Source organism: Crocuta crocuta, unplaced genomic scaffold (genome assembly GCF_008692635.1).
Source record: "Crocuta crocuta isolate KB4526 unplaced genomic scaffold, BGI_CrCroc_1.0 scaffold160, whole genome shotgun sequence".
Classification (NCBI taxonomy): Eukaryota; Metazoa; Chordata; class Mammalia; order Carnivora; family Hyaenidae; genus Crocuta; species Crocuta crocuta.
The window spans coordinates 2,028,263-2,040,150 of NW_027527591.1; the positions used below are offsets into that span (position 1 = coordinate 2,028,263).

The window sequence follows — 11,888 nt, forward strand, 5'->3', positions numbered from 1 at the left end:
TGTTTCTTTATGCCCTTTCTTTTTTGACTGTGCTAATAATGTCCTTTGACTTTTTCATATAACAGCAGCAGAGACTTAAAGCAAAAGAGGTACAAAATGAGGAATTTTCAGCTTCATTTTATTGACTTATTGAGCCATGAATATTTTAAAGGGAAATATCCTTTTGTTTTACTGATATTTGGAAAGAGTATAGGAATTATTTATTGGAGATATAATAGTTTACTTACCTTTAGTCAAGTTGGAAGAGGAATTTATTGACTAAGCCATGGAGTAGGAGTAATAAATCATAAGCAATTGTGCTGTCATGGAAAATATTTGGATCTATCTATCTATCTATCTGTCTATATCTATCTATCTATCCATCATCTCCTCTGTGAGCTCTTCACATTCTACATACAGTTTCTTTTGCAGCTTAAGTTGTTGTAGTTACTTAAAATGCAAATAAGCTGGGAGGAGCGATACTACAAAGTTAGTATTTTGTAGTTAAGGCTAGTGAGTCAAAGTCCTTCTTGAAATTAATTTTTCACAAGAAAAAAAATCATGAGAACTCATTTGAGAGAAGAGTTGAAGCATTATGCAGGGGCAGAGAGAGATTACAGATAGGAGAGAAAAGCAATATTAAATGTAAAAATCTACATGTGGCATAATAAAAGGGTAATAGATTTAGATAGCCACTAATGGGTGTGTGTACATGGGAGGGACTTATATCTTCTATCGTCCTCCGTCTTCTCATCTGTAAAATGGATACCATGATTTTTAGTAATGATATATACCTTGAAAGGTTATGAGAATAAATAAAACCTAAAATAATCTCAGGTGTATGGTAGTTTAGTCTCTCTTCCTGTTTCTCAATTTGCCTAAAAGAAGTCATTTATTCATCTATGAAACAGAATAGATATTGTGATTAATTGGACTTCAAGACCTGAGTTAGGAGAGTAGAATTAGTAATGGTGATAAAAGGCACCATGCCTCTATACTTGTAAATTCTGAATTGACTCCCATTCATATTTACTGATTCCATTCATAGATTCTCTTTATTAAAAATTCTTTTCAGTAATAGAGCAGATGAGACATACAAGAGAGATAAGATGTTCCAGGGTTAATGAAAAATGAACAAAGGATAAGATCCCAAGTTAATATTCTTTCAACTGAATCACAGGCTCATTATTAACTATTTATCTATTTATTTAACATTATATATATTTTTTATTTATTATATCATTATTGCTAATTTATTTATTTTGTGAGTGATAGAGTAAAACCTTTAAATGTATTTATTTTTCTATTTTTTTCTTCAGGGTGATTTTTTTTCTTCTTCTTCATTAATGAGTCTGAATTATCCCATATTTAAATTTGCTTTATGTTTGATTCTTAAATTTGGAGTGTAGTTATATTTCTCATGGTGTTCCCAATTGCTTTTTTTCTTGATTATCAAAGACACAGGTTTTTTTTTTTACAATATCTATAACAACATCCATGTTTTTTATTGAAGTTTAATTGACATACAATACATATTACTTTCAGGTGTACAATATAGTGATTTGACACTTATATACATTGTGAAATAATCAGCACAAAAAGTTGTAGTTATCATCTGTCACCTTGCAAAGTTAATGTGCATTATTGACTATATTCTCCATGCTCTTTATTACATCCCATGACTTTATTTTCTAACTGGAAGCTTATTCTTCTTATCCAAAAAGAACCATCTCACATAATCATACCAAGTAGATAGATGAGTCCATACATAAATAGACAAAAGATGTTTGGTGTAATTTGTATGTACATATGTGTGTGTGTACATGTGTGTGAGCCAGCTCCCTAGATTTATTTGGTTTCTCTCAATTCTTACTCACTTTTTGTCTATGGACACATTTTGTTTGCTTTCCTCTGGATGCTTTATGAAAAATGAAGATCCTAAATCTGTATGTCTCAAACTCTGGTATGTTGAACTCAGTTGTGAAAAAATGTTACACCTATACATCAGAAAATGTACATAATGCAAAAACCATTTTATGTGTCTACTACCTCACCTGTAAAAATGTGAAATGCGAAAATGCCCATCAGAGGGTTGAGTACATGACAAGGAAGAGAAAAGATTGAGAACCCTTAATAGTGACACGTGGAAGTGTTTCGTAATAGGTTAGTGCTAATGAATTGGTAACATGTTACAGAGATACACTCTGTTTTAGTTAAAAGGATTTAGAGTATTTCTTGGCCCTAGAAACTTTAATCCTATAGTTGATATTGATAGGAACAATTATCTGAAGATAAAAAACAAAACAAATTCTCATTAAGTGCATGTTTAATTTAGGTAGAAGTTTGTCATTAAGCACGTACTTTGTTTCCTAAGAACATAGATTTGCATGATATTTTTAAAAATATTAAAGAGGAAATCCATCTGGTTAACAATTTAAAATTTCCCAGGAGCAATATTTAACAATATGATGTTTTAATGAATAAGAGAAATGCAGTGCATGTAATAAGACAAAGTTTTTGTATTTTTATCATTCAGCTGAAACATAAATTTCATGACATGATGTATGTAAAGTGCATTTAACACTGTATTTGATATATTTGCTGATATTTGCCTTTCTATAACCTCTGGCATTTCAGTCCAAGTTAATCATACAATGTCCCAGTGACAGGGCCACAAAATTAGACTTGACTCTATCACCGTTACAAATCCCCCCGCCAGAAACAAACTCCCCTATCACCTGCCAGTTTATAACCAACCTCTTTCTATCTCTGTCCTGCTGACAGTAAATCCCCTCACCAGCTAATTGAACAGATGCACCCAGTACTTCCAGGAGATCCACAAAGCTGGGCTTTGATGGACAGCAGAAAGTGGAACAATGAAAAAACAAAAGCCTTTAAACTAAGAGCACTGCTTTGTTCTGCTTAAAACTTTAAGTTCACTCCAGCTCGTTCTGACTGTGGGGATCTTAATTTTTCCTCCACCAATTTGCTTGCAGCTGTCATTCCTGATATTAAAAGTTCAGCTCTTCAAGTGTGGGGAATTGGGGGGAGAGGGCGGGGAATGAGAAGAGCTTGTTACAAACTAAAAACAGCAAAAACAAGTAAAATCTGGCTTGGCTCTCAAGTACAAAAAGTTATTTTCAAAGCCTATAAATTATGACATAGTGATTAACATGTAATTTAAATATATTTAAACAACAATTATATCACATTTCCAGCCCAGCTAATTGGCCTCACAGATGTTCCCTTGTAGCTGCATTGCCCTTCCAGGGGGAAATGAATGAGGTGCTTTTTATCATGGAAAACAGAAAAAAAAAAAAGCAAATGAAAAAATGGAAACAGAAAAATAAAAAGCAGCCAGTAACCCTAAAAACAATGAATGCTTAAGGGACTTTGCTTAGCATTTTTTTTCCATTTTAATGCAGAAAACTAGGAAAAGCATGAAGACACTCCTATTACTGTGATGGTATCTGGCAGTATGTCCACATACAGTTTTGGCAGGTTGCTGATGGAAAGACTTGTCAAAGGAGAGACAGTGCCTGCATTCTAATATGGCAAGGCCTCTCTTCAATAGAGCTAGTTATTTTTAACACGATGTCTTTACAATTGAAGCCAGTCTAGCCCAGATAATGAATATATATAATAAAGTATTTCCTGACGAAGAATGACTTGCGAGTTGTTCCTTTGGTCATCTGTGCCTCAAGTTTTATAAAATGCAAAATGTACAGCAATCAGTGCTGTTTCCTATGATGTGATTCTAGTCAAACATGAACCAATACAGCAATTGTTGGAAGGTAAGAGGCCAGAGGAACAGCAGTAATCACTAATATTTTGGAATATCTTTCTTACAGTATGTAATCTTAAAATTCAGATAAATTCACCACAGCTTCATTTTATTCTTGCAAATTTTCTTCTAATAATCTCAGGTAATATTTGATCATTCAGTGTAAATTGCAAAAGGCCAGTGGTCATGTCTCTCCTCGTGTCTAATGGTATCTCCAGCATCTCCCACAGTTCCTTTGCCTTCAATATTTGTTAAAGTCTTGCTCAATAATCAGGGTTTAATGATAGGCAAGACCAAGATAAAGTTCCACTAGACAGTTGTATTTTTCCCATACCATCCTTCTATTTTGTATATCACAGGCAGCAGATTCCTCTCATGTTTTATGAGCAAGTATATTTAACTTAATTTCTAAAGGATAACAAAATATACCTATATTTAAGGTGATGTAGAAAACAGGGAAACATTTTTTTTAATGTATCCTTGATGAGTAGCTCTGGCATTTTGATTGCTTGACTTTAAAAATCTGATTTAGTAGATGTGAATATTTAATTTTTTATATTCTCTACATTTGGATAGTAGTGCAGAGCTTACAAAGTCCATTTGGATAAACCATCTTACTTTGTATTCACTAAGAATAAGGTAGAGAGAGGTCGAGGATAAAAATGAGGATCTGAGATGTTTCATGACTGACCACATCACTTGTGACTGGGACTGGGGCTCAGAGATCTAACAAATCATACAACAATGGTCCACTAGACAATACTACCTCCTATACGTAGTATATTAAATATCTCTCTAACTTTCCACATCGTGATCGTCAATACGTTCCTAGTTATGTCATTAGAGAAGGAAAGAGATTAATATTTTCTATATCATCATGTAAATGACTCCATTATGAGGAGAGTTGAAATGTAAGCTTAATGTAAGAGTTCACACCTTGTCCCTTGATTATTCCAGGACACCAAGTTAATTATAGGAAATTGTGTTATCCAGTTGTTATTAATTTACATTAAACAGTTAATCTCCATAGAACCACATTACCCTCAGATTGTTTTATGAATCTCTAAATTGTAAAAACAATAATATTTAGCCAGGTTTCATACATGTATACAGAAAATGCAAGCTTCATAACATCAATTGTTTTTACCAGCATTATTCATGATCTCCAGTGTCTAGAAAAGTGCCTAGTCTAGTAGGCTAAGATTCTCCAAAAAAAATGTATTTAATGGATATATATATTAAGAAATGGTGTTGATATTCACACAACACTGTCTATTTACCCTAAGGAATATTGTCCTTAATATTTTATCATATTTTTATATCCACTTTTATTTAACCCATAGGATGGAGTATTAAGCTCTAAGAGTACAGATGCCTTTTTTTTAATGTTTATTTTTTGAGAAAGAGACAGACGGTGTGGGGCAGGGGGTGGGCAGAGAGAGAGGGAGATACAGAATCCGAAGCAGGCTTCAGGTTCTGAGCTGTAGGTACAGAGTCCAGTGTGGGGCTTGAGCTCACAAACCATGAGATCATGACCTGAGCTGAAGCAGGATGCTTAACTGACTGAGCCACCCAAGAGCCCCAAATGCCTTTTGTTTTTTAACTGAAATCTAATTTTAATGGATTTTAAATACATGAAAATAATGTGCGTAAAGCGTATTTCCAGGAAGGGCATTAAATTTTCAAGATTTCCTTCTGTATTTTTTTAACTTACAAAAAATAAAACTTTTGAAGAGAAAATAGTGTGTACCTTTTAATTTTTTAGTGTATTTATTTAAATTCAAGTTAGTTAACATACCTTGTAGTATTGGTTTCAGGAGTAGAACCCAATGATTCATCACTTTCATATAACACCTAGTGCTCATTCCAACAAGTGCCCTCCTTAATGCCCATCACTGAGTTAGCCCATCCTGCCATTCACCTCCCCTCTAGGAACCCTTAACTTGTTCTCTATATTTTAAGAGTCTCATGCTTTGCTAGTATGCACCTTTTTAAATGGAAAGACTAAGAAGTTGACCCGTTGATGAAATGGTGAAAAATAAATGTAACTTGATAATAAAAATTATTCAAGAAAAATTGAAATTCGCTTCTATCTCCTTCTAGATAAGATTCTTTTTACAAGGGAAAACCAATGCTGTGGTATGTGGCCATTTCAGTCATAACATGTAAGGAAGGAGATGGTTCTTTATTTAAAACTATATTTATTTAATTATTTATCTTTCTTCTAGAGTTGACCAGAAAAATATGGTCAACATAGTTTTTAATCCATTTAAAAATTTTACTTTTTCTGTATAATTTTTCTTTCAGGAATTGAATTAAAAATATTTAATATTATCAAAACACATAAATAAACTCACATGTAGTCAGAATACATAAAAATTTTACCATTTAGCAAACTTCACTGTTGTGCATGTTTTCCTCTTTGGTTCATACAACTCATGTGGCTTTTTTTTTCTTTTCATTCATATTACTTCTTATTATATCCATCATTCCATTTTTCTTTCCTATTAGAGTGAAATTGGACACAGCCCTCCTCCTGCCTACACCCCCATGTCAGGAGTAAGTATTTCACAATCAACCTTCATCTTTTTGTATTTTTGGTCTTCACTTACCATGTTTCTTCTCTCGTGTCTCCCCATAATTTCCTCATTTTGCTTTTGCCAACAGTGAGTTAAGAATTTGCTGTAGATTGTGGCTTTGTGGATATGTTTTTCCAGGGATTTACCTGGACTCATAAATGGTGCTTCCAATTGAAGAGGTTACTTCCCCCCTCCCCTCCCCCATGATTATAGGTTGTGTGCTAAAAAGTCAGAGTCTCCGTGAAGATTCACTAGTTAGGTAGTTGGAGACTCTAAGTCAGAATGACCACAGAAGAGAAGGCAATAAGGAAATATTATCATCCCTTTGGCATCATTGTGCTTCTGTTCTTAATAGTGACTGTTGACAATTAATAGCGTTTTCTTTTGTCATGAAATTTGAATTTTATATAAAAAATCGGCACCTGTGGGGAAATAACATGAAATACTTTTTATTAGGTCATTTGTTAAGTGGTCAGTAAAATTTAAATTTGTATATCCGAATTGTTTCCTCATGATTTTACATTAAAAAAAAAATTTGGAACTTTAGGCATTTATAACCCAAGCGTGTTAACCATTCAGGGAGAGACCTAAATTAAGACACTCTGACTTTTATCTAAAAGACAAGATTTCATGCCTTTTGGTTTGTTTTTTTTTTTACAACTATTGCTAATAATAGCTAACATCTAAATGTGTCTTTACCTACTATTGACAGAACCAGTTTGTATACCGAGACGGGGGGTTTGCTGCAGAGCAAGGCGTTCCTGTGCCCTACAGAGCCACGACCAGCACAATCCCAGAAGCGCCAGTTGCTCAGGGAGCCACAGCCGAGATTTTTGATGATTCCTGCTGCAACGGCACCCTACGCAAGCCAGTGGCACCCCACATTCAAGAGGATAGCAGCACCCAGAGATACAGCGCTGACCCCACTGTGTTTGCCCTGGAACGGAGCCCACGAGGAGAGCTGGATGAAGAAGGTTACATGACCCCCATGCGAGATAAACCTAAACAAGGTACAAACAGAATGTTCAGAAATGACTGCCATTCAAAATTCACTTCCATCAAAATGAGCAAAGTATAGAAGGGAAATCGCCAAACCACTGGACTGGGGAGCATCTGTGACCCAGAAAAGGCCCAAGGCACTGTTCTATGTAGTATGCTATCCAAGTCGACAGCATTATATCCAGCATTATATCATCCAGAATTACATTCTGATATTTTAGAAATCAAAATCTCAGGCACCACCTGAATAGGAATCTGCATTTTAACAAGATTCCTCCACAACCTTTATGCATAGCTTGAGAAGCACTGATCTCTGTATTGAAATACTTGAGTCGGGTAACATACTACAAGATTTCAAAACCATTACTTTATTGGACTCATTGTGGAGTTCAGAAAGACTGATATTTTGATGGCATCGATAAAAGATTTGGTCAATTCTTTAAAATTTTGTGTCATCAGAATGGCTTTGTTTATTATAAGATATTATGATTCCTTGTGTGACCACATTTCAAACCTTAAAGTTGTGACACTGCGTTGACTTATATGTATACCATCATGTCTTAAAAATATTCAGTTTGTGGTTCCACAAAGCACAGCAATAACTTTACAAAGTTGGTAGTAGAAATGTTAGACATACAAATCAAATGACATTTCATTTTTGAAAAAGCCACTTTCCTTCCATGTTAACAGCATCACAAAAAGGAGAAGATGGATGATTGTTATTAAGAACTGATTATTGTGTCTTAGAGTCTTCAATGTCAAGCAAACTTTAAGATTCTCTATGAGGGTCCATCATGTTCCTGTTTATATGGTTACATTCACCTTTATAAAATGCAACTAAGGATCCCTAAGTTCAAATTATAAATAACCTATTAAAGTTTATCTATCTATATGTATGTAAAGACATAACTGTATTGAAGAATTGGATGATTTAGAAGAATTGGAAAGCAGCCTAGTAGTGACACAAATGTAGATTTTGAGAAAATTTGGCAAATTCCCCTACAAGTAGAATGCTCTCTGGGAAGATTCTCAGCTCAATCATAGAGTTGCTTCTTCATTTGTAGCTGCAGGACTATGCAAGTTTGCATCAGGACATAGATAAGTAGATTGCCTTGGGGAAAGTAACATGACCTTTCTAAGAAAAACACAAGCCAGCCAAAATAGACTCACTGTAGAGCCTTTCTACATTTCTGTCTCTGAATACAAGTTTCCATAAAAGATTTTTGGGCTCTAGTCTACTTCTCAGAGAGTAGAGAATTTTAGTATAGATACTCCTCTACTTTTAGTCAAGAGGTTTCAGGACTCTGGTAAGGAAAATCAAATTCTGCCTCCCTTGTAAGTTTTACATACATTTTTCTTTTTTTTTTTTTTCTTTTCTTTCTTTCATAGTTTATTGGCAAGTTGGCTTCCATATAACAGCCAGTGCTCATCCCAACAAGTGCCCTCCTCCATGCCCATCACCCCCCTTCCCCTCTCCCCCACCCCCATCAGCCCTCAGTTTTTTCTCAGTATTCAAGACAGATACCATATGTTTTCACTTATAAGTGGATTAGGAGAAACTTAACAGAGGACCATGGGGGAGGAGAATGGGAAAAATAGTTGGGAAGAGGGAGGGAGGCAAACCGTGAGAGACTCGAATACATACATTTTTCTTAAAATGACAGTTGCTTTGAGAACCATTCAAAGTCCAACATGTTATGAAGTGAGAAGTTCTCCCTACTTCTTTAGGGACAGTAATAAAAAAAAGTTCAGTAGAACAAGAAGATTGCTCAATAGGAATTTTAGATCTGAATTCTAGTTCAATACTAGTTGTATTCTTCATACATCATTTAATCTAAGTCTTCTGTTTATAAAGTTGAAAAAATACAGCTTGTCCTTCCTCACTCACAGTATTGTTGTGAGGATGATGTTAGTTCCTGTAATTCCTGTATATTATTGTGGATTAGTCATTAATGTCTTTTAACTTGCACAGGATGATAAATACTTAACCATATCCAGCAGTCCTGTATCCAGGGAAAAGTAACCCTGAGTTGATGAGGGATTTGCTTTTGTTTTTTTTCCCCCTCTACTTGTCAGGCTAAGTATCGAGGGTAGATAGTTTGTTTCAGAATGGTGACATGTTAACAATTGTGCCCTTTCCCTGGCTCAACATCAAGATAGGAATAGCTAAAGTGTCATTTCTGTGTATACACTAAAAGAGAACAAAAAGAGGGTCTCCTGTATGTATATGTCTATACCATACACATAGAGATGGGATTAAATTTAAGGAGAACAGCATTGGTTAACAACTTTTTTAAAAATTCTGGATCAATTCCTATTCCATATTGATTTGTTAGATGGAATCATACAAAATAGCCATTCTATATCCGGTTTCCACCTATAAAACAGTCGTTTCATATGATTCAAACTAATAGCTAGCTATTTTGTGATTACAGTCAGCCATTGGAAGTAAATGCTGTAATTATACTTTATTCTTAAGCATATGTATTGTCAAGCAAGTCAATTTAGTGATGTTAGATGTCCATCAGATATTTTTATCAGTCAAGTCTTTTCCTTAGATGTTTCTTTTCCTATAGAAACATCTTTTCCTATATAGCGTTCTTTTCCTATAGAAACATTCTTTTCCTATATAGCGTTCTATGAAACATCTGTAATCAAATCTATTTTACCTATATGAGCATCACAGCAAACCACACAGACTAAAAACTGCTATTCCTTCACTTCATCCATTCATCTTAAGCTATTGACATTTTGTTGTTTCGATACCCTTTGAAAATTCCAATTTCTTCACATTTAAAAGCTTTTTAACCCTGATAGATTATTTTATTTTCCAACAGAAAGAATTCTGACTTTTAGAAAACAGAAGTGTTTAAACAAGTGGCCTCATGTACAGGAGATAAAAATACAATTAGGAGGAAAAAGGAACTATTTAGGGGACAGGAACTCTGCTTCTGGCCTGTGGTGCCTTGTTTAGTCATTAAGAGTTTTGGCCCACCCACTCTTTTTTTCATATGACAAAAGTAATCAACCAAGCAATCAACACAAGTAATCAACAAAATAGTTTTTGTGAGAATTCATGAAAACAAATCTGTGGCTTTATTGTTCTAAAACAGGAAGCTAACCATACTGTATAAACATTTTCCAGAAAGTGGATGTTAACTGATATTTTTGTATCCCATCAGAATACCTGAACCCTGTGGAAGAGAACCCTTTTGTTTCTCGGAGAAAAAATGGAGACCTGCAAGCTTTGGATAATCCTGAATATCACAATGCTTCCAAAGGTCCACCCAAGGCAGAGGATGAGTATGTGAATGAGCCACTGTACCTCAACACCTTTGCCAACGCATTGGGGAATGCCGGGTACCTGAAGAACAATGTACTGTCTGTGCCAGAGAAGGCCAAGAAAGCATTCGACAACCCTGACTACTGGAACCACAGCCTGCCACCCCGGAGCACCCTTCAACACCCAGACTACCTGCAGGAGTACAGCACAAAATATTTTTATAAACAAAATGGACGGATCCGGCCTATTGTGGCAGAGAATCCTGAATACCTCTCTGAGTTCTCGCTGAAGCCAGGCACCGTGCTGCCTCCTCCACCCTACAGACACCGAAATACTGTGGTGTAAGCTCAGCAGTGGCTTTAAGATAGAGACATGCCCGCTCCAATTTCCCTGCCACCTCTCTTTCTCTTATGGTCTTCCTTCTATTCCCAAGGCCAGTAGTTTTGCCACTTCTCAGTGGAAGATATAGAGATGCAATGATAGTCATGTGCTCATCTAACTTGAACATTAGAAGGAAGAACTGAAAGAGAAAGATAGGAGGAACCACACTGTTTCTTCATTTCTCTGCATGGGTTGGTCAGGAGACTGGGACAGCTAGGGAAGGACCAGCAAATATAAGGCAATACTGCCTGCTGTCAAGCTAATTCTCAACTTTTTCTCTTTTCTCTTTCCTACTTCCTTCCTTCCTCCCTCCCTTCCTTCCTTCCTTCCTTCCTTTTGTTTCATTTCTTTTCTTTCTTTTTCTTTTAATGTAGATGTTTGAAAGACCCATGCTATCTGTTCCTATCTGCAGGAACTGATGTGTACATTTTCAGTATCCTTGGAAATCTTAATAAAGTTTCCATTAGAACAAAAGGATAAACTTTTCTATAACATATAATAGTAACAGAGATTGAAAATCTAGTTTCTTTCTCCAACACTTTCTATTCTGACAAGCAAGAATGGCCAACTCAGCTTTCATAATTTTTAGATCTCTCTCAAAGTTATAACTAGTAAGTATGTTTGGAGGGTTTTGTTTTGTTTTGTTTTGTTTTGTTCTGTCCTTTTAGATTACTTTTACCCTTATATTTTGACTTTAATTTCTAATTGCAAATATTTTTACATCAATGCTTCTCATGTGTTGCTATAAATTGACAGGATTGTAAAAAAAATAATTTAATATGGTGGAATGGCCATTATTTTAAATACATAACCTTTAAAATTAAAAGGGGAGGCCAAGATATTAGTCAAATGTAACATGAGATCTATTGAATATGTACCCCCT

At 35.1% G+C, this 11,888-nt stretch overlaps 1 protein-coding gene across 1 annotated transcript in view; it reads left to right on the plus strand.

Annotated features, from left to right (window-relative positions):
• ERBB4 (erb-b2 receptor tyrosine kinase 4) overlaps nucleotides 1-11,011 on the plus strand; it is an 830,995-nt gene extending 819,984 nt beyond the window's left edge. Inside the window, exons 26-28 of the mRNA XM_077770965.1 lie at nucleotides 6,275-6,322; nucleotides 7,055-7,352; nucleotides 10,524-11,011. Coding sequence (XP_077627091.1) covers nucleotides 6,275-6,322; nucleotides 7,055-7,352; nucleotides 10,524-10,969 — 792 coding nt within the window. The 3' untranslated portion in view covers nucleotides 10,970-11,011. The remainder of the gene's footprint in view (nucleotides 1-6,274; nucleotides 6,323-7,054; nucleotides 7,353-10,523) is intronic.
• Nucleotides 11,012-11,888: the final 877 nt, after the last annotated feature.